The following is a 22671-nucleotide window of genomic DNA, read 5'->3' as shown; positions in this document are numbered from 1 at the left end:
GCGACCTGTACCTTTTTGCCTCCCTTCTCGAGAACGCCAACCTTTGCGCGCCAGAGTGCGGCCCCGCCGCCAGCAAGAGCCAGTCACATCTCCCGAGCCAACCTTGCAGCCTGTTGCAGCGCGTGTTCGAAACCCTATCCCGCCACCTTTTGACATGCGTTAGCAGCATCCAACCGTCTTTTCCTTGACGTGCGGTCGCAGGAAAAGACCGGTCAGAATACAATGGCGACCGGCCTGGATGAGCTTTTGGAATTTTTACTATCAGAAATTGCTCTCCTCGGCGTTCAAGGTATGCATGACTCGCTGCACGCGTTCTCGCTTTGAGATTACATCAGCCACCATTTGCCCGCGTCACCACTATCACTTTGATATAGTACTTCACCCTTTGTTTGCTTGTTGGTATTTGAAAAACATCATCTCTGGGAATTTTTTTGTTTACTCACTGTTCCATCATATATTCTAGCGGCCTCACTCTTCTCTCGTACTTGACTTTACTAGACGCCAACAGCTAATCCTTGTACAGGTGCAAGCAGTGCAGACTTCCGTCGTTTCATTCAAAACTTCTACAGCCAAAGTCAGGATGATGCGCCGTCCAGGCTCGATGACCAGACTGAGGCATCTCTGTCAGCAAACAGTCTTGGCCGCAACTTCTATGAACGCACATGGCAATGGCTCACTAATCATCCAGACATTCGCATTGTCTACAAGGCAGAGGTTCAGAACTACACCCTCTCTGAGTTCGAAGCGGCTGAACTACATGAGACTGGTACTATTGGCGACACACATGCCGCAGAGCCCGACCAGGGCTTGAACACCTCTGCGACTAAGAGAGTGCATCCCTCAAATACATTGAGTGGGCTGGGAGAAGCCCTGCGGCAGAGAATTCATGGCGAGGAAGGCGGGCCTAGAATACCTTCTAGTCTACCGAATCAAGCTATAGCTTCATTGTCTGCTGGCCGACCATCTCGCGGTGTGGTAGAAGCTCCACAAACCACAACAGCAATCTTTGATGAGCCCAACTCAAGCATGACTGCGCCCCGTCTGTACACAAGTCAGAATAGAGTTTGGCAGGCATTGACCGGCCATGGAATTGATCTGAAGAAGGTCCCAAGCATGGAGTTTGTACTACTTTCACTTATCGCTGCTCGCGGTGCTGCTGGCATTACCCAACCGGAGCTCATTGCTATCAGCGGCCAGGACAAGAGATCTGTACCGCACAGAACAGATGAGCTGGCCCGTAAAAATTACATATCAAAGTATCCTGTTCAGTCCAACAAGATGCGGACCAGTCTTTGCATTCATACAAAGTTCGTATCTCAGAACGCTTTCATCGAGTCTAGTGCTGTGGAGGATGTATACCAAGATGATGGAACATTCGTGGTTAGAAGCTTTGCCCAGTTGCTGTACAATAAAGTGGGTGAAGGGGGTATTGTTCCCACGCGAACTATTAGGCAGAAGCTGGTTAGTATATTGCGGAAGATCGCATATGCCTTGCTAATATCCCTAGGGTGTACCAATGTCGGCATGGAACAAGCGAGCTACACAAGGCGCCCTGATTCGATTAGATCAGAGCGGAATGATCAAGCGACGTAGGATCCGTAAACAAAAGTCTGAGGATGCTTGGATCACCTGCATCCAGGTGCTACGTGCGCCAAAAGAAGAAGATCTCAAGAATCTTGGTTTTCGACGCACGATTGATCCCGCTGATGGATCGGGTGCAGAGCCGCTCGACGAAAGCGCTGATGGTGATGACATAATGAAAGATCTTGAAGACGATATGTTGGACGATTGTGAACCCAGTACCAATCCTCAAGACAACACGTCTGCTACTGACAAACCTGAAACCATACCTCCGCAGTGGACACCGGATCACTTTCTCCCCAACACAGTCTTCAATGCCGTCGCATTAGGTGGTCCACGTGGATGGGATGCCGAGACTTTGCGCGACCGAATCGTCGGACCATTCTGGAGGCGTCCAATGGAATCATATTTCTCCCGCATAACAAATGACTGGGAGAAAACGCAGCCGCTCCATCTTCGTCATCTGGCCGTCATTCGAGATCAGGGCGTGACTGATGAGAAGAAATTCCTCCATTACGTCTATCGGACATATGCCAATTTCGAAAAGGCCGTAGAGCTACAATATGCTCATTGGGAAGGTGTAGCCAGTTTCGGGCCCGACGAGGTGTTTGATCCTACCAGTAACGGCGCAGTCCTGGATGCTTGGGGTTTTCCTGCTATCAAGCCAAGTAACTTGGTACGAGGATCTGGTGCAGCAACACTGTCTGAGGCTGGCGCAGTCATCGTAAAGCAGCGCAAATATGGCTCCAGATGGGACAATGCGTTGGGACAAGAGATTAGCTATCAAAAGCCTTCGAAAACTGTGCCGAAAGAGAAAACGCCGCGCAAACTAGGTCGACCTAAAAAGGTTGCAAAAGCTATCAAAGAAAAGCCTGTCAAAGTAGCTAAAGACCCGAAACCGCTCAAGAAAACCTCGGGTCTCTCACTCACACCTGAAGAAATGAGGTCGCTAGGCCTAGATCCTAATGTTCGTTTGAGCAAAAATATACAGAGGCAGATCCTTGCACACCGCCAGATGACAGGAAATCCGACGTCGCTACCAGATGCGGTTGTGCAAGACCACGCTAAGCGCCAACTCAGTGTACCTCTCATGACAAAGGAGGAGCGCGTAGCGGCGGGTTTGTCTGCAAGAGGGCGTTTGGGTATAGAACAAGAGAACAAAATCCGAGAGGAGCGCGGGCTACCCAAGTTAGTCAAGAAGGAGAAGAAGCGAGTAACGAAAACGAACAAGGAGCCCACACTGCTCAGCAAGCAGCAAAGAATAGCACTAGGCTGGAAGGACCATGGTCGTTTACCACAAGATCTTATCGAAGGTCTTCGTCGGGAGCGAGAGGAAGGCATTGCTCTTGAAGATTCGAAGGTCATTGCCAAGTATATGGATGAGATGAGGGCAAAAGCGTCGTCGTCAAATACACCCAAAAAGGCCAACGGACCCACTCGAAAACCCATTGAAACAACAGAAGAGCTTGACGAATGCCAGGGGGATCAACCCACGGACGATGTATCAAGGCCCGGTTCGATAGAGCAAGAGTCTCTGGAAGATTCTTCGCTTCGCAGCGTCTCAGGGAAGCGGAAGGCTAAGAACCTAGTAACCACTCCGGTGTCATCGAAAAAGCGGCGCAAGGAAACAACTACCCCTCAAGAATCGACCTCGGTTCCTGTCCCATCATTTACGACATCTCCGGAAACCATCATCGACCGATTTGAGAGCTGTGCTCCATCAGCAATCCCTGACGAGCAAAGCGTAGACAACACAAACTCGTTGATCGTGAAAGATGCCGGTCGACCAGTTGAGCCAATGACACTGTCAATGGATGAGCCCATTCTACCAAGTGTGGAATCTGAGCCTTGTTTGCGACCTCCGACGAAGGTCTACATGACTCCTGACACCACCAAACTCGACGATGAAGCTCTAGCAGCCATTGACCAGTACGAGAGACGATGTTCACCGGGGCTCTATCTCAATCCCTATGTGAAGCAAAAGGTTGCACGAGGTCGGCCACGGAAGGCACTCATGGCGACATTCAAGTTACCACGCCTAGTGGAGATGGACTGGTACACGGCAGAAGACGCTCAAAGAAAATTAATAAACCATGACCGTGTCACGCATACTCCTGACACCACACAAAAGCCCGCATCTCACGGCGGGGAAAGCATGGATGTTTCAAGACATACCTCATATGCTGCGCAATCGGAGCAGTCACAAGCCGAAATGCAATTGCGAAGCGACATGGAGACGCGGCACGATATTCAAAATCATACCCCGCCACCTTCCACACCTGGCAAGGCCACTTCAGTGGAACCTGAGAGAATACCAATGAGTCGCGAAAACAGCGCTGATAAAAAGGCCGAGATCGATATGCCTGAGGTCTCAGACCCAGACAAAGGTGAAATCCAACCACCTGCTGTCTTTGATGTATCAAGAACACAATCACCGCGACCGATTCCATCATTGATACGCAAGGTAGGCGGCTGGGCACCCATCAACGCGCCTGGCCTCGATCGTACTTCCCCGTATCAAAGCCCTTATGCCAACAGTCCAACATTGGAACCCCAACCACCGTCACAGACTCCAGACGTTGTTCGTGGTAGTGACCAAGTCACAATAGCTGATGGCTCACATCTTGTCACTTCTGAGACGAGTGATGGCCAAAAGCCTCCCGATGGTATGTACACAACTATTGTGGAAGCTCCTGTGCCCCCCGTATCAGGCACCAAGCCAAGGGTTAAAGAGCACGGAAAAGGTGGCAGTCAGCGCCGTTTCAGAGAAAAGGTCATCCTGGACATCATTAAACGCTGCAACGGCGTGTTTCCCGGAGGAGGTGAGATCCTGCGGCCATTTCTCACCCTTTGGCGCGAGCGACACTCCAACATCAAAGAGCCCTCCCTTAGTACTATCAGCGAAACCCTCAGGAGTATGGCTGCCCGTCCAGAATTTGGATTGAAGCACTGGAACTTTGCCTCACAGAACAAGAATACCCCCGGCACAACCACCCGAAGGATGTTTACATGGGCACACCTGAACGAAAGGAGCCCAGAAGTCTTGAAGCTGGCGCACAATATGGCACAGTACTCCCACCAAAAGGAGTACACCACTCGTGTGTCGGAGAAGTCTCTCTTGTACTACCCTGAAGAAATACGTGACCTGATTGGCGACGTTGTCTCATATCAGCCCGTTCAGGCCGCCCCCAAAGACGAGAGCATCGTCCTCAACCCATCGAATCCTGACATTGAGAAACAAATCAAGGACGCCAAACAGCGCCGGCAGTTCGAATTGAAGAAGCAGAGGATGCTAGAAATCAAGGCTCGCAAGGTTCAAGATGCTAGGGTCGAACAGGCGCTTTCAAAGCTGCCTCATGATTCTGATGGTGTGCCGCGCGCGAAACGAGCAAGACTGGCAAGTCTGAACGACAGAAGCAAGCGCATTCGGCGGGCTCCATTGTACCCTGTAGATATGCAGATGCTCGGCGAGGAGTCTGATGATGCAGAGACTGTTGGACCTGACGTCGGCACGGCGGATAAGCCTGAACAAGTTTCCCTAGTTTGGATGCGTCCTATCATCGCGCCTGTACCAGAACGTGAGGCAATACCAACTGAGGAGCAGTCTGAGGATGAAGAAAGTGAAGATGAAATAGCTGATTGGAAAGGACGAGCAGCGCATGAGGATGATGATGTTAAGGCTCAAGATCCGTCGCCAGTTGTGGAGTCCGTCGAGGACCATCTCCAGAAAGACATTGCGACGACCCAGCCTCATCAAACGGAGCAGAAGGAAGACTCACATGAATCGCTGGATGTTGAGACCGCTAACCCGACTGCCGTTGTCAAGAATAGCAAGAAGCGTGTAAGGATTGTTGCCCCTCAGGACCAATCTCCCAAGAAGAGGGCCCGCTTAACACCTGTGGCCGCTATTGAGCCACAGGATAGGGTACACACACCACAATCCAACTCTGACGATGACCGTGAAGGAAGTCGTGGTATGGCGCGGTTTGGGTCGGAGCAGAGTGGCGGCACAGGTCACGGTCGCCAGCGAAGCAAGCGAGGCCCTCCTCCCACATTGCTTGAACGTCTTACCGGCCTTACAGGTGACCAAAACGATCCAATATACCAGCAGCCGCAGAGTGGTCCAAGGTCCAATCTGGTATCACGTCCATGGAGTGAAAGGAAGAAGATACAGATCGAAAAACACGGGAAAGAACGACAGTACAGCAAGGCTGTTGATCAAGTGGATGAGTTTAACAGGCTCTTCTGCACATTCGTGGTGGTCTCTTCTTTGTCTGGAGAAGATGGATCAATGGACTGGGGCCTCTTCAAGCGCGTGTATGCGAATGACAAACGTTTCAATCTAAACACGGCTCGAAAGCTGTGGTCCTGGATGCAGAATCGCATGGCTAAACAGGTGAATGATTTGACAGCATCATTTCAATCGCTGTACCTGGAAGCTTATGAGTCTGGCCAAATTGCTGCCATCGAGGATCCTGAGACACATGACTGGGCAGGCCTCGTACGATGGGCGTCATACAAATGTGCTTTTCCCGAAATTCCTCTCCCAGTTCTTAGGGAAGCACTACAACATTTTGCCATTGAGGAATCGAGTTTTGAAAATTTAGATCGTGTTAGTTGGTTCAAGGCCACAACAGCGGATCGAACAAGGACTATGCTCCAACTTCAGTATTCCTTTACCGCTCCCCTTCATCGATCGCGGAAGTCGGCTTGGTCACCTGAAGATAAGCTTCTCAAAGCGCGGTCATGGGTTCGTGCAAATACAGCGACACCGCAAGCTCACTATGACGCAAACCTGGCACACGAGAAGCTCAAAGACTTGGGCGAATCAACTTTGGTCAAGATTGTTGGGAACTTTGTGGAGAAGCAGCACCTCAGGATGCGAAAACTCAAGCGCCTTCTACCAGGGCGTAACTACAACTTCACTCAGACACTGGCAAAGAAGTATGCGCGATTGTTTCAGCTCGATGATTTCATGAACGCAGTCCAAGTCAAGAAGAAGATGGATGCTGCTTTCATAAGCGAAGATTCAGACATGTGTTCGTACAACATTTCACGGTGTGAAGAGGACAGTGCGTTTGCAGCCATCATGACAATGGTCAACGAGGGAACAGTCAGGCTTGTTCCTCAGCTACCTCCCATCAACAACGAGCTCAACAGTCCGCTCCCCAAGCTATCGGTGTGGGGATTCTGTGAGGGTGGCTACAATCATCGAGCAATTGATCGGAGTCGCTTCTTCTGGGATATCCATGTTGTTCCTACGGAAAAGTACAAGTTTGGTAACCCATTGCAAACACTGTCTTCTCCAACATCGCGAAAGGACGACCGATCGGCTACATTATGGCATCCTCTGCCTGAGCCGCCTCTTCCTGGCAAGTACGATTCCCACGCCTTGCTTCCCATCTGGAGCAGTATTGATGGTCAGCATGTTACGTGGGCCTGGTGGTACCGCGTCCTGAATCTTGTATTGCAACCGCTGGTTTTCATGGCTGGTGCCACTGCAATGGATATTCAGGCTCACTGCCCTGAAAATACCACTGAGCTCTTCGAAATCCAGCTTGTTTTGGACTGGCTCGAGTCGGTCTGCGCAGTTAAGAAAACTGTCGGCGATGGTTACACCACCCCTCCAGGCTTCTGGGGTGCTTTCGGCGACCAGTTGCACGATACGGAAAATGACTGGTTCGGCCAGCATGTCAAGCGGAAGCCTAAGAACCATGAGAAGCAGCGTTGGCGCATGGATTACAATATGAGACACTATGCATTGCAAGCCCGTGATGCACAACATGCTGATACGGCCCCTGCTACAGACGCGGAAGGCGATACAAGTACAACAGATGCCGACGCATTGGGGACGGCCATCAGTCGTCAGATTTTGAACAATCCGAAGCAACAGTATCGTATCACGCAGAAAGCTCTTGATGCTCAGCCATCTCAGGAAGGCCAAGACAAGGCCGGCTCTGTAACAGCTGGCAGTCCCGCAGCCGCTGGAGAACATACTAGACAGAGCTCTGCTACAGAGCACAGATCAAGTACTATACAAACGCCAGAGACATCAAACAACTCGGATGATGATATCAAGATGGCAGATGCAAACGGAGATGCAGGAGGTGAGGAGGATGTCGATGCCGAAGGCGAACTTGACGAAGTCACATGTTGAACGTCAACATCTTTGTTACTCAACTAAACGGAGCTCATATGCTCTCCAAAGGGACTTTTCTCTTTTGTCAAATTTTCCATTCTCTCCAGAAACTTTTCTTATTTGACCATATATGCATAGCGATGGTGCACAGCGTGTGGGCTTTATACCATGGACATGAGATCATTCCAAAAACGGCGATATGCCAAGATTACTGTACAATAGAGTTCATATGAGAGGTAGTTCTAATGCTTGCCATGTGCGATGCAATAATACAAAAAGTTCTTGCTGATTCAAGTCAAAAGGTCTAGGGCGTTGTAAGCTTCCAACATTAAATTAACGTTAAATTGAGTTCTTCGACTCTCACTCAACCACATCCGCCTAGATTCCATGGATTTCCAAAATCTTTGTCCACAGATACTTGCATAAAAGTTTATGTTTTGTGAACCTCATGATCCGGGTAGACACGAGCAGCTTCAGTGCATGCAGCACAAAAGAAAGAAAGAAAAAGTAGTACGAATAAAAGATCGTATATCCAAATACAATATCCATGATATAAAGCCCCAAAACCACCAACCTCAACCCTTCATATCCGGCCAACCTCTCACCCCTCCCTCTCTGTAGTGTTGCCAGAACAATTCCACAGAACCCTCTCCCCCCTATCACCTCCTCAATTTCTTCCCACCCAATCACACCCCCAACTAACACTTCTGACTCTTCGCCGCATCAAGGTTCTTCTTATTCTGCGCCGTTCCATCCATAACCTCCTTGACAAGCGTATCCAGCGTATCCTTATCCGCCGCCGCCTGGCCCTTCAGCCCCGTGACCTGGTCCTTCTCCTTAACCTGTGCGCCCTCGACGATATTAAGGCCATCGAGCGCCGGGCTGGAGATATCCTTGGCGAGTTTCTGGTTCTTGGCGCGGATCTCGATGCCGCGTGTTTGGATGTCAAGGACTTTGGTTTGAGTGGCGTTGAAGTCGGGGGTGTCGAGTTGGGCTTGGAGGGTTTGGATGCTGTTTGGTTTGTTAGAGAGAGATATATGGGAAGTGAAGGGGGAAGGGAGACTTACCCTTGCAGCTCCTGGGCTTGGATTTTGAGGTTGGCTTTGATGCCTTTTTCGAGATGGGCTTTTGTCATTGCGCAGGTGGCGTTGCCGGCGGCGGCGCCGCCGGTAACTGCGGAGGCTTGTCCGGCGTTGCAGCCTTGGTTTGCTGGCATGGCGAAGACAGGGGCCAGGAGGGCGAGGAAGAAGAAGGCCTTCATTTTGGTGTGGTGGATTAAAGATTGGGAGATCTGGGAAAGAGAGTGTGGGGTTTTTGGAGGGAAGCGAAAGGGCTCACACCGGGCGAGAAGTTGAAAAGAATACTGGGGAAGATTAGACTGATTGTTGTACTGGAGATGTGTTGAGTAGATGGTGTCAGTTACTTTTATATATTTCCAAATCCCTACTCTAATATCCTCCAAACCTTCTTTTCCAAATCACTCGGACCGAACAAATAACATACTTGATCGCCGTACATAGAGCCACGCAAAATACGGAAATGTCAGCATTCCAACACAGTCTGTACCTCAGTGCCGAACCATCCCGCATGCTGTCCCTTGTGACGCGCCACTTTCCTACTGGCGAGAAGACTGCTTGTTTCGGTGCACGAGCTCTAGAACAAAAATCCCCACCCAACCATAATAGCGCCCTAATACAAATCCCGAGCATGTGGAGCTGTGGTTCGTCGACTCCGGTGTACACTAGTTGGCGGTCAAATATCACTAGAGACGACCGTGATACTCAAAGGGGGCGTTTCGCGTCGCATGTCTGCGGATGAAACTAATCGGTCCGCGTCAGGGCTTGTTGAAGCTTATTTCTGTGAAGCGAGCATGGCGCAGCGGGAACTTCGTCACCACGGAGTATTCCTGGGACATTTGTACGATGTTAATTGGCTATGGGAGTGGGTGTAGTATGGGAGTGCCATCATGTTACAACGGAAGACGGGAGGGTGACGGGAAAGGGGAGCGAGTGCGAACTAGCCGCAATTTCCATTCAGGACAGGTTATGCAATGCAATAATGCCTTTGGAACTTTTCATGATAATGATTTGGATAAAAATAATTTTTGAGACATTGTGCTTCGACACGAAAGATTTATTTCGAGGTGGCATGTTATGCCGAGCAGGTGGAGCTGCAAAGAGTGAACTGCCGATCTGTGTATACAGCAACCCACTTTTCCAACCGCAAGGTACCCGCACATACCCGTCAAGCTTTCTTAGTATTCACATGTTGTGATGGATGTGCTGTACTCGTTAATGCACTGTCAAGTACTGGGCAGGATGCTCTCGGAGCAAGCGACTCTCCGGTTACATCTGCTGTCCGCATCAACCAGCCATAGGGCAAGATCGGTACTGGTCATCAAGGCAAGAAAGCATTTTTGAATGCTGCTCTTCCTTCAAAAAAGATAGCACGGCTGATCAAACCGTACGTCTGTTTTCTGAACCCGGACTTCGAAACTTTTGGATTGGGATCCTCAATCCAAGACTGTTGGCGTTTACAGCCAAGACGTGGAGGTCGATAAGGCTGTTCAAGCTATGGGCCTAGCCCTTGTAGCGCATCCCTTGGCATGCGATGACGATGTGGAACCTACACAAGGATCACACGGGTTGGAAGATGGATGCTGCATCGCCAAGAATCTATGGGGCCTATGCATAGTACATGTGTTGCTTCTGTCCGTAGCTGAACGTTTGATTTCAATCAACTTTCCTACTCATGAGGCCTGGATTGTGTTTGCTTCTCAGAGAATGTGAACAGCATTGTAGCATTCATGTAGTCACCCCTTTAATTGCCCACGCATTGCTTGAATAATGTCTCTTAACCACGCGTGGCACCTTGAACTTTCTCAAGCAACTCCAGTATTGTGGTAGCGCTTATTACTGTACCGAACTCCGGATTTATGTACGTCAATATGGAATGAATGAGACAATTGAATGGTTGGTTTTCGTATGTCACGCGGCTGGAGATCAGGCAGTTCGATACTGGGGATGAACAGCGTCACCACGAGCCTCAACCGAGCAATAATAGAAAGAAATGGAGGACTTGCGGAGATGTAAACCTAGTGACTGATTTGGACATAAAGAACAATTCCGGGAGAAGGCTGGCTTTACTCAGTGCCACAAACTGCGTTTCCGTCAAGAAGAAAATCACAAATGTTTCAAAACTAAGATCGAGAAGCCCAAAACTTCCGACAACGGTTTATGAGAAGTCAACACCGTCTTGGTTTAGTAGCGGCTCATGGGTTTGTTTTACAACGAAGTAGTTAGTACACTCAACACTGAGACAGAGTCAAAGGTTGTCAAGACAGCTAAACAAAGCCCTAGTAGGCGAACGGACACATAACTCTGCAAAGTCGTAAATATTGGGCAAGGAACTGTACGAATGCCGATGATATCTAACTAACGTGTTGAATAAGATTGCCGCAGGAAGACTTAGATAAGGGTTTGGCAAGACTTCCTTACTGTACGTATTATGGGACCTAGGAGATTTATTTGTTAATGCCATCCGAATCGAGAGGCCTTAGCTAGAAGAAGTTGTTATTGTGGAAGCAGAGACACCCAAACTTCGAGATACACCTTTGAGAGTTCCACGGCATGGTCAAAGACAACCAAGATGTTACAATTTGGTAGACAAAACCAGATTCGAGAGGGTTTCTTTTTACACCATCCTAGAAGAGCAAATCTGGAGAAGGCTCTGGAAAGTATCACGTCAGCTGATCGCCGAGAGGTGAATTCAGTTCATGGACAAAAGTTTAAACTAGTCAGCAGCCAACGAGAAAGTCTGCGAAAATGAGAGAGCAAATGATATGCGTCATTTAGGTTCATTCTGGATCGAAACAATTGAGCTGTCTTCTTTTTATTTCCTCGGCACTGTTCTTAACTTGGTTACAAGATGGATGTGCACATGCTTATATATAAATAGGCTTACCTACCATTTTCTCCGAGAATTGCTCACATCTTCGCAACCTGTAGAGTGCTCGGAAGTATCGTAGCTCACACAATGCATATCGCCGTGTTTCTCACTATTCCTCACTATTGCTAGCGCTTCGCTCGCTCTCGCGCGCCCGTCCCGTGTATTTGCCCGTCAATCTAATTGCGTTACCCAAGTTGTAATTATTTCCAACTTTTGTGACAAGACAACGACAAATGTATGTACAGCAAAAAAAGACTAATATATAGTTTGTTAACAAGTACCCTTAGGGAAAAGTATGTCGCAATCTCAGACTCCCGTGCGTATATATTTAACCACTCTGGCAGACAACCTGGGTCTACAATCCAAGCCATACCAAAATACTCGAACTTGGCTGAGACGAAACAGTCTGCAAACCCCAAAGAACTTTCACATACTCCAGGTCTGCCTCAGACTGCTATCACAAAAAGGCACTGACCCAGATGTCTATGACCAAGACTTTACTGTAAGTCACTTTACTTCATTCACATGAGAATTCAATTTGCAGTCAGTATGCACATAGGTTTATTGCTGCTAAGAGAAAGGCGCAAAGCTGCTCGAGGATATTCTTGGGGCACTAGCTTTTACAATCGAGCCGCTTGAGTATCAAGATCGCTGTATGAAGTCGACAGTAATTCTTGTACTCAATTAGATAAGAAGTGTCACCATGTTACTTGGGTAATATGGAGTTGAATGGGGCTACTGGACGACGAACAAAACGAGTTATTAGTAGCATCGGAGATTGTTGTTAGAATTGAGACTTGGGATAAATATATGCACCAGTTAGCAGTAATGAGGTACCAACAATAGCGTTCACGCTACTATTTGATGAGAAAATTGGGGCAATTACCATCAATATTTGGTAGAAGTTGTGAAATTGATATTGAGCCCATGTAAATGATACTCCACTATCAACTCGTATGCGAAAAGAAGTCAATATGACTACGAACGTTACTACGAACAACCTTGTTGTTACATATCCTTGCCTATTAAGCCAACTATCAAGAAAATAACTTTACCAAAATATCGAGAGAACTACTATGCGTTGTATAGCAACTGACAGCAAAGCTCTTCAAACGCAGTCACCTATCAGTTCAGATTCTCGAGAGGTACTTGTAACGAGACTGCTGGGATATGCACCATGCCAACCGTAAGAACGGAATACTTTCAGATGATGCCTGAAGAATGAGATTGTACTAGCATCAAGGTATAATCTATACAGTGTGGTTCTCCATCATATTTCAAAGATAATTCAGAATCATAGCAATATGTCCGATTTTGCAATAGGCAAAGGCAACGAAGGACTTTAGCGTACCACTTACAACTCTTTAATGTTGCAGAGGAGACACAACATGCAGACAGGAACCCGCAGGGTATCGCATCGTTTATCTGGAAGCTACTGCGGAGATAAACGACAAGAGTTGAGACACCGAATTGGTACCTAAACTAGAGAGTGTACGACAATTCAATCTCTCAAATATACACGGCATCACCCGAAGAATTTAAATCGACACTACCATCACTTACCTCCAAGAAACTATCCGGGTGAAACTTCCAAAGTAACCGACTGCCCATCGTCGTTATCATCCCGAAAAGCCCCGCACCTCCACGTGACCCTAATCCCACAGCTGCGGCCTCAACAAGCTTCATCACGCAAAAGAAAACAGGGTGTGCACACAAGCATGGCACGACTAAAAAACGCAATCCTCCACATCGCTAATTCTGCCTTTGAATCTACTTGAACCCCTTGAAAGAAAGAAAAGAAGAGAAATACTCACAATCAATCAACGGGAAAAAAAGAGCACTTCAAAATGCCCATCCAAGTCTCCCGCATGACCGAATCCGACATCAACGGCGCAATCGACACCATCCAACAAGCCTTCGCCAACGACCCCTACAACCTCTGGATCTACCCAGACCGCTCCAAGATTTCCCTCGAGCGAAACCGCGTCTCCCTAACCCTGCGCTGCAAATGGGGCATATCCCACGGCCTCTTCTACGTCGCCCGCGACACGGCCTCACCCTCCAAAATCCTCGGCTGCACAATGTGGCTCCCGCCACACCCAATCTCTGAGCCCGAGTCCTGGGCCGAGTACCTATCCGGGTGGTGGCTGTGGCTCAACCAGGTGCGAATGAATGCGTGGTACGGGCGGGGCGGGTTGTCAACGACGCGGTATTGGATTTGGAAAGCAAGGCAGGCGGAGGCGCAGAGGGAGCTGTGGACAGATCCTCAAGGGTATTATTTCTGTAATATTGTTACGGTGTTGCCGGAGTGTCAGGGGCAAGGGGTGGGCAGGGCGCTGATGGAGGAGGTGTTGCACATGGCGGATAAGGAGGGGAGAAGGGCGTATCTGGAGAGCAGTCGGTGGGAGCCCAATGGAGCGATTTATGAGAGGTTTGGGTTTAGGTTGGTTAAGGAGATGGAGTGTAGGGATGGGGAGGGGGAGAAGGATGCTGTGATGCTTTATTGTATGATGAGGGAGCCGAAGGGGAGAAGTTAGGGGTGGATGATGAGATGGGTGGAGAGAGTGGGGGAGGAGCGGTATTGTGCGAGTTCACAGTGAAGATGCCATGCTATGCTATGATGTTTGAGTATTAGACGTATGCTACAGTACCTTGGAGAAGGTACAGAGCAAAGCGACATCAAGACGATTGTAGTCTCTCCTGGAAAAGAGCCAATCAAGACGTACGTGGAAATAATTACGTCAAGAGAGAAGTCGACATTCAGCACTGCGGATGATGAGCAGCAACGGGCTGAAAAGCAGCAAAGCAAAAGAGCATAGCCGTACCACACACACCGTCTGTTGACTTCCCTCCTACCCATCTGATCATCACTCCTCCATCGTCGATTCAGCATCAAAACAAGACCATGGCATTTCCAACAAAATCGCGCCACTCCCTTTTCCCCGCAGCCCATCAGAACAATCACAGCCCAACTACTTTTTTCTCCTCCAAAAATCGTCCTACAGGATATATACGACACGGCAAATAAAAAAACAAAACAAAATCAGCATGTTGAAAAGATCAAAAAAAAGAAAGAAAACCAATGAAAGCAAACAAGATATTTAAAAAAAATAAAAATTACCGCTTATCATATCCCCACGCTACAATTTACTGGATTGCCCCGTCCCCCCCCCCGCCCAAAAGCCAACATGCATCAACTACGTCACCATCTTACACACCAACATATGCTCCCCCCCATGCGAGAAGAGCTTTTGCGAGCACCGCAACCGAACCGCAGCAAAAGCGCTTCGCTTCGCTGCCCCGGGGTAGCGCAGACGCATCTCCACGCGTATTCCCGTTGCCGAAAAAGAAACCAAAGAGAGACGGAGAGTCACTCTCGCACACTCATCATCATCATCATCATCATCACATAATCGCTTATCCCTCCCATCCATTTCCGAAGCTACGGCGGGGAGGGGGGGGGGCAACATAGGTCGTATTTGCACAGGTAATTTGCGATATCGGATTTTAACAATAGCAGTGTAATACCCTTGAAGATGCGGGACGCGAGAGAGAGAGAGTTCGCGTTGAGGTAAAATGCGACAAAGGCGGAAACAGTGTAGTCGTGTAAAAAAACGCGCAAGGAAGGCTTGATACGTAAACTCGGGTTTTAATTGGGGGGGAGAAAGGAGTGACGTAGAGATGGGGGGCGGGGAGGGGGAGAAAGAAACTCTTCGTCATGATCGGCAAAAAAAAGAGAGAGAGAGAGAGTCCTGGGTTATCTCTGGCTGTCTGTCTGTCTGTCTCTGGCTGGAACTCTACCGAGATCCAATCATGTAACATATGCACATAGTAGTAACGTCTCTCTCCCCCCTCCATCCCTGGTCGGGATGTAAGGTATGACAATGACCCACCCACACACACATACCCAGCGTCCCTCCCCCTCACCCCCCTCGTTGCACACACACACGCTTGGCGTTAGGCCATTGTGCTAGGGGCAAATCGAATCGAGCCATGCATACGCCGTTGCTTTTTTGTCTCCGGACCGTTTGAAAAAGAAAATAACGTGGCCCTGGTTCGAAAAAAAATGTGGGTGTGTGTATGCAGTGATATATGTATGCGTGTGTGACAGACCGACGCTTTCCTTTTCCTCTTTTGGAGCCGAAAATGGGCTCTGGGAGGGTGGCCTAACAGGAAAAATGTGACTTACTCCAAAACTTATCGGCCCGTAAACAAGTTCGTTTGTGTATCATACACATGTTACATACATATGTACGCTATATATGTATGTATGCATCCCGCCCCTTCCTTTCTCATGTACGTATGCCGCTATGTGCCTGGGGCTGCGAGTGATCAGGTAGTTCCGGAAGATCCATGGGCCTGTACTAACTTGGTCTGGGGGGCAGTTGGGATTAAGAAAAAAAGAGGGTCTGGTTCGCCTGGTGGTTTTAATAGTTCGCCCAGTAAAAATATTTTTGCTTGGTGGTTAGGGCAAGGACGACGCAAGAAAATCAGTCGATCGAAACTCTGGCAAAGAAGCAATTAAGTCGGCAACCCCAGCGTGATGGGCAATCTGACATGATTCTTTTTTTTTTCTCATTATCTCGCTTGTGGGTACTACTGCCAACCGGAATGCTTGGATATAAGCGTGTACGGTGAATATTCGGCATATGCCCAGCGTTGCGTTGCAGCGGTTGAATATGGCTGTAAGGGAAGCAACATGGGTGTGGGCGCAACGTCTTGGTTTCTACTATGTACGTACTGGTTGTCGTCTCGAGGTAAGATTGTCGGTGTGTTCGCATCCACGATCCGGAGCGTTTTTTTGTTCCGGACGGTTGCTCAACGTGACGCACGCCATACCCCTGGTCCGCCCATGATATATCCTAGGCGGTAACATACTCTATTGAAGGCAGGCTCCAAGACATGGTCAAAAGCAAAAGCTACCCAGGGCCTAGCGTCCAAGTAAGTAAGTACGGGTGTTAGGCGAGAAGGATATTCACGGATGGGGAAGTCACAGGGGAGCAAGCGTCTGGAACGGGTGGCCATTGGTGATCCGGTATCTGACAACGGGATCTCAGTGTGCGATTTTTTTGCGGACGGCGCGCGCTTGCATGTATCCACCAAATCGAGCGTACATATATAGGGTGAGCAACTATAATAGCGGATAGTACCACGCAGTGTGCGCAAGCCATGTCATGGGGTGACGGTTGTAATTGTTGGGCAGCGAGTGGCGGCGGAAAAAGCGGAAGGAGAAAAAAATGAAACAAAGAAATCAAAGGTCGATGAAACGCACACCGGAGGTGAGCCGCGCATGTTGTGCCTTGTCGAGGTCATGCTGGAGCGGTCTGTTTGGAGGGGAAGGGGGGCAGTTCCAAGTCGTGCCAGGCCGTGGATCGCTGTGGAGGCAGCTCAAAGGAGGGGTAGTGTAGCGGGCGCTGGTGGAGCGCGTACTAGCCGCAGCAGCGTGAAAACATCGGTGCATGTGTCGACAAAGGCAGAGGCCGGTGCTGCCGTGGTCATCAGACCGGGTAGGAAAGGCAGATGGAAAGGTGGCCCAGCCGTGCAATAAGCGACTTGGGTACACTCGACACAGCGATCAGTACTTTTTGTGTAGGGGCCCCAAAAATAGGCGTTCAATATACGAAGGCGCCGCTAATCAGGATCATGCAGGCGTGACTGCTTTTGCGCACATTGGCAGGCAAATAGAGAGTTTCTTCGGGCGAGGAGACGGGCGCTGAATGGTTGTAGCGGGGCCATGACAAGACCACGTAAGCGCATGGTTTAGCCTAGAGGCGATCTAGAGGACCAAGACCAGGCAGTTTGTCGATCTGGTGAGGTGAAAGAAAAAAAAGCGGACGATGCATGCATAGATTCATAGTCGCACCCGCGGGCCCTGTCTGGCACCGTCATTGCAGCTGACAAGGTATGTACGCAAAGGATTATTGGGGCCAGGCTTTGTTGGTAGCGAGGAAGGGTAAAATGTCGAGGACCCCTTGCCGGAGGGAATTGGCGGTAGTAACACCGAGGCTGGCGTCGCCTTTTGACACATGGGCTGATTTGTGACGACGGTGGGATGCATGACTGGCAGGCAGTCTTACAGGCGGATGGTGAATGTATGGTATACGATGGCGGACTAGGGGGTGGGCGCTGGAAGATTAAAGCGGAGTGGAATTGCCGGATTGGTGCGTAGTATTACAAAGAGTCAGATCGGTGGTGTAACCATAGCTAGTAAGCGTGGTGCTCGAGGTGGCCCGACCTCGGATACCGTCCATGTGTGGTGCTGATTGAGAAACTTTGCTTCTATATTAGCTGCCATGTCGACGCCTGTTGCATCAGCAGACGCCTTAATGCTGCTACTGCTGCCCTGATTCATGGCGTAATCCTATGCTCGTACGTGTTGCATGCAAGGGATGCAGGAGACCGGGTCACCGTCAAGCGGCAGAAGCAAAACAAACGCCAGCCAGTGTGCGTCAAAACGAGTCACTGCCCAACCTGGCAGCAGTTGCGTGAGCAGCATAAAGGCCACCGACAAGCAAGTTTCATGAGCTGCGACGCGTCGTGTGAAGCCAAGTACAGCGCTCACATTACTTTTGCACAAGCCTCGCGAAGTGTGAAGTGTGACGGCCTGTTGCAGTTGTGTCGGCCGAATGGGGGAGGGGGAAGGGGGGGGTTCAAGGGGTGATGAACGGCATGCCGCTCCCTATTTTTTTTCTCCTTCTTGCACCCAGCGCACATGGCTCTTGTGAATGCCATGCTGTCTGTCTACCCAAGTACGTACTTAGGTGATGATGATGTACGGGATTAGCATGCATTGGATGCGGCAGGACATGAGCCGTGCCTTGCTCCCACTGTCAACCAAACATGTGCCGCCTGAGCAGCATAGTGCGACCCGGCAAATGTCGAGCGCAGCGCAAGGAGGCTCACCGACGATTAGTGTGGCTGCTGATCAAGGCACCCCAAGGGCAGGCTACGGAGAAGGGCGATTGGTTGCCAATTGGGTCAACGTTGAACAAAGTGGGCTGTCGAGCCGCCTAGCAAGGCTAATGCTCGCTCCCTAGGATAAAGCGCCGCCGCGTCTGCAAAAGACTTTGGTGTTTGACGTCGCCTTGGGGCGGGGGCCTAGAACACGCATGGTAGCGCCCATAGGAGGCGGGTCTGTCTGTCACTACTACTACGACTACAGATGGTACTAGACATGGCCGTGGTGAGCAACGATGCGGCTACCGAGTTGACCACTTGATGCTAGAGCAACTCCCTATGGGTTTCGCGCCCTCGTGTTTGATTAGCCCGACAGACGGAGGGATTCCGGGTGGTGAAGGTGGAGTGGAGTAGGATATTTTGGGGGGCGCGATACGAGGGCTCAAAGGGAGAGAGGCGGCAGGCGAGGCGCGGTGTACATGCGCTTGGATGTCTGTGTATGTATGTATGTATGTACGTACGTGTGAGTGTGTGTGATATAGATTGTGTCGGAGGACCGATGCGGAGGCGACATGGAGACGCTGTGGCAGAGAGGAATGGCCGTGGGTGTGTCGACCAAATGTGGAGATGGGCTTTGTTATCGACAGGGAAGAGGGACGCACGGGCTGTGATGGGCTAGCGTAGGCGGTGCCGCTTATACTGCAATCTTTGTTCTTGCTACCACTCTAGTGTCTTCGACGATGAGACGCCACGTTTGAGACCCACTCGACTCGTGGACCGCGCCCTGGTACGTCATTCAAGGGTTTCTTTCCCGTGTTGCAGATTGCCGGACTGGGCTGGGCGTGGCACAAATGGGCAGCTGAATACGCATACATGCGCTTTGATGAGGGCGCAGGACCCGCGCCGCGTCAATCCAAGCGGTGCGCCCGAACGAGGCCGGACATGGTCTTGTTGAAACGGCAGGCTGGTCAATCTCGATTTGATGAGCCCAGCATGCGCACAATCCGGCTAGTCGGACTGCGACAGTCCGAATAGTGCAAATGGCTGCAAAGCATCTCGTGTCCGAGTGACGCACGGCACGGCGTCGCGAGCTGGCTGACGAGATGAGCGATGGGGCGATGGGGACGACGCAGGTCAGCATTTGGGATTTGGGGGTAACGCCCGTATTTTGCAGATTGTGTGCATGTGGTAAGTATGTGGTATCTGTGTGTGCATGTGTGGACTCTAGTGTATGAGTAGTAAGAGCACGTAGGAAGCAAGCAAGCAAGCACACCAGCAACTGAAGGATGGAGGGATTTGCTTGCTGCAAGCCCGGTGACCACTCGGTGCTTACTTTTCCGTGTACAGTGTCAGGTTGTGATGCACAGTGTGGTACAGTTGGCTACGCCGCAAGGTGGAAGCGAGGATCCAAATGACCGAGGCAGGCTGAGAAGGCAAGAGCGACAGTCACAGTGGGCGTGGATAACGGGGAGGGGGCGGCAGCGGCATGTGCTGGTCACGGGACCTGGGCCCCATCATCATGACTTGTCTGCTATGTAACCAAGCAAAGCAACACACGGATGGATGGATGGATGGCTGGATGGTTGACGACGACGACGACGACGACGACGACGACGACGACAACAACAACAAGACAGGCATCATGTGCGGAGCCGGGCGCGGCTGCAGCCAAGCGGCGGTTGATAAGGCACGTTTTCGAGTTGCATGGTGGTTGGGGTAAGTAATGAGGGAGGAGTCCGTCAGTCAGTCAATCCGTCAGTCAGTTAGTCGTATACATAGATGGAGTATTGTTTTGGCGAGCAGATGCAGGCCCCCTGACCGGATCCTGATGGTTTGGACGAGACGACGAGCATGCGTGCGCCCGCGTTGGACCGCTGCCGATCATTCAGGCGGGACGAAACCAGGGTTCCTTCTCGGCGCTTCGGCTGCATCTCATCAGCGCCCGCTCCGGGGATTTGTGCGTGTCGAACGGCGATGCCGGTTTGGGCGTGGCGGCCGTGGGGTTGTGGCCAGGGGAGGCGGCGTGAGCAGCAGGTGCAGCCAGCATTCGTCGTCGTGATCGGGTGTGGCCAGATGACAGCCGGCCGCCTTGCGACAGTAGCAAGTACTCTAGACTACATTACTACGAACGCGCGTATCGCCAGTTATGCCATGCGGCGAGGGCGATGCAGGCAGGCTAGCACCGGCGTCGGCGTCGGCGTCCATGTCGTGGTTGACGAGTCTATTGCCATGGCCGTGTTTCGATGGGCAAGCACAAGGCCGGGCGGGACAGGGCCAGGGCGGCGGGTGCACTGGTTTCAAGGCGTGCGTGTGTGGAGCATGGCGCTGGCCAAACGTTAAAGTGTTTTTTTTCTCCCTCGCGCTCTTGCTTGTCTCTCTCGGCGTGCCTAAGCCCGGGCAGCACCAATCTCCGCGAGCGTGTCGGCCGTTGGCTGTGTGACGCAGGCGGGCAGTGGGTGCATGGGTGGGTGCATGGGGCGAGGGACAGTCTGATGCTGCATCCGTTGCACGTCGCGCCGCTTGCAGGGACGGGCTGGCTGCATGTCGATTTCTGGAAGACGGTCGGCTAGCCGCTGGGCCAATGGCGTCGCCGGAACACCGCCCGCCCCAGATGGCGCTTGGATACCCAAGGGCCAGCAGAGTGGTTTGCCGGGTGCGAGGGGGAATGGCATGTGGGTGTGTGTGGTGGGTGCGCGTGTGCGTGTGCGTATACAGTATAGCTAGTACTATGTGCTATCTATGTATGTTGCAGTATGTACATACGTACATACTTAGTACTTGCTGCTAGTACCAAGTACGACGACATGCCATGCCATGCCTCCACGGCCACATCGCGACTTACAGGCCGATGCTATCGGCTGGCATTGGGTGCCATTCCAGGCCCCGTGCCCGCTTCCCATTGGCTGCACGCCCGCTCCCGAGAAAACATGTCGTAGCCCACCCAGCACTCTGCACCTGCGCCAACCAAACTCTGAGCCCCCATCCATCCCCCATCCTGATCCCAATCCTCCCATCGACCCATCCATCCCCATCCATCCATCCCCTGATCTCACCCGACCGCTGCTGCTGCTGCTGCGGCGTGCTACCTGCTGCTGCGTCCTGCTACCGCCACACAGGCTCACCGTGGCCGCCGGCCTGCGCTTGGAGGCCCACGCCCACGCACTCACACACACACACCCCTCCTCCCACAACACCAGTACCGCCGGGCTTTGCCCCGTAAATTGACTATTCTGTACGCCTCCAACTCCGACTGCTGCTGGCCTGCCCTCAGCGCGGCTAAACCACAGCGCCTGCCGAGCGAGGGCGTCGCCATGCACCCACCCACCCACCGTCCCCGTCTTGAAAAAAAAGTCGACCAGGGCTAGTAGACCGCCTGGAGAGCCACGGCGCCCACCCACACCCACACCCACACCCACGCCCCCCCTCGCATGCTGCACACACGACACTGAACCCCGCCGTGGAGCCCAGCTGAGTCGCACTGCAAAGAGTCCCACTGCGGCCTAGTCGCACTACCGCACTACCGCCCTCTGCCATGATGGCTGCCCGCGTCGTCGTTTCCCTTACCCTGCTGTCTGTCTCGACAAGCCGGCCGTCGTCTACCTGCTAGCTGCACGGATGCCCCGTCGCGCGCTGCGCCATGATACATGGTCCGCCGTGCTCGTCTACCCTCCCTGTCCTGTGATTTGGTCATCGCAAGCCTTCCTTTTCGCTTTCTGCACCCATGTCTTGCCGTGATCGTGCCAGCCGTGCCACTGGCCCTAGTCGTCACAGCGCTCCCTCACCGAGCCATCCCTTGGTGCTTGGTGGCTCCGTATAGTCAATACACACCCGTTCCCTGCCTGCATCTATCCCACTATTACTTGTTCTTGACTTTGGCTAGTCTAGCCCTGGCACTCCTTGCACCATGACTTTTGCCGCGACCTCACGCTGTTCCAATTTCCCCATCCACCCTTCCGCATCTGTCTATATCTCTTGGCACTCCATATACCTATGCAGATGTCCCCCTCCCCCCTTCGCTTCACACCAGAAGAACCGTCATCAGCGCTCACACACACATATACAACTCGTCTGGACACATCAACACTGACACTCACCATCCCCTCTCC

At 51.3% G+C, this 22671-nt stretch overlaps 7 protein-coding genes across 7 annotated transcripts; 5 read left to right on the top strand and 2 right to left on the bottom strand.

Moving 5' to 3' along the window:
• Positions 1-222: 222 nt before the first annotated feature.
• COCCADRAFT_102384 (uncharacterized protein) lies at positions 223-7738 on the top strand (the record flags this gene model as incomplete). The annotated part of the gene is made up of 4 exons (XM_007716509.1): positions 223-289; positions 524-1461; positions 1508-3095; positions 3147-7738. 4 exons carry the CDS (start codon positions 223-225, stop codon positions 7736-7738), a joined length of 7185 nt encoding a protein of 2394 aa, XP_007714699.1.
• Positions 7739-8418: 680 nt separating this feature from the next.
• Positions 8419-8981, bottom strand: COCCADRAFT_102431 (uncharacterized protein; the record flags this gene model as incomplete). Its single annotated transcript, XM_007716508.1, has 2 exons — positions 8419-8731; positions 8788-8981. 2 exons carry the CDS (start codon positions 8979-8981, stop codon positions 8419-8421), a joined length of 507 nt encoding a protein of 168 aa, XP_007714698.1.
• A 4534-nt stretch (positions 8982-13515) lies between these two features.
• On the top strand, positions 13516-14205 carry COCCADRAFT_102388 (uncharacterized protein; the record flags this gene model as incomplete). The annotated part of the gene is made up of 1 exon (XM_007716507.1): positions 13516-14205. The coding sequence occupies one exon, from the start codon at positions 13516-13518 to the stop codon at positions 14203-14205; it is 690 nt and encodes a 229-aa protein (XP_007714697.1).
• A 545-nt stretch (positions 14206-14750) lies between these two features.
• On the top strand, positions 14751-15140 carry COCCADRAFT_102413 (uncharacterized protein; the record flags this gene model as incomplete). The annotated part of the gene is made up of 1 exon (XM_007716506.1): positions 14751-15140. One exon carries the CDS (start codon positions 14751-14753, stop codon positions 15138-15140), a length of 390 nt encoding a protein of 129 aa, XP_007714696.1.
• Positions 15141-16347: 1207 nt separating this feature from the next.
• COCCADRAFT_28197 (uncharacterized protein) lies at positions 16348-17216 on the top strand (the record flags this gene model as incomplete). The annotated part of the gene is made up of 3 exons (XM_007716492.1): positions 16348-16401; positions 16557-16609; positions 16826-17216. The coding sequence occupies 3 exons, from the start codon at positions 16348-16350 to the stop codon at positions 17214-17216; spliced, it is 498 nt and encodes a 165-aa protein (XP_007714682.1).
• Positions 17217-20328: 3112 nt separating this feature from the next.
• COCCADRAFT_102423 (uncharacterized protein) lies at positions 20329-20574 on the bottom strand (the record flags this gene model as incomplete). Its single annotated transcript, XM_007716505.1, has 1 exon — positions 20329-20574. A coding segment is annotated over one exon (246 nt), but the record flags the coding sequence as incomplete, so codon positions are not given.
• A 532-nt stretch (positions 20575-21106) lies between these two features.
• COCCADRAFT_102411 (uncharacterized protein) lies at positions 21107-21289 on the top strand (the record flags this gene model as incomplete). The annotated part of the gene is made up of 1 exon (XM_007716504.1): positions 21107-21289. The coding sequence occupies one exon, from the start codon at positions 21107-21109 to the stop codon at positions 21287-21289; it is 183 nt and encodes a 60-aa protein (XP_007714694.1).
• Positions 21290-22671: the final 1382 nt, after the last annotated feature.

This window comes from Bipolaris zeicola, assembly GCF_000523435.1.
Source record: "Bipolaris zeicola 26-R-13 unplaced genomic scaffold scaffold_142, whole genome shotgun sequence".
NCBI classification, from domain to species: Eukaryota; Fungi; Ascomycota; class Dothideomycetes; order Pleosporales; family Pleosporaceae; genus Bipolaris; species Bipolaris zeicola.
This window is presented reverse-complemented; position numbering and strand designations above follow the sequence as displayed.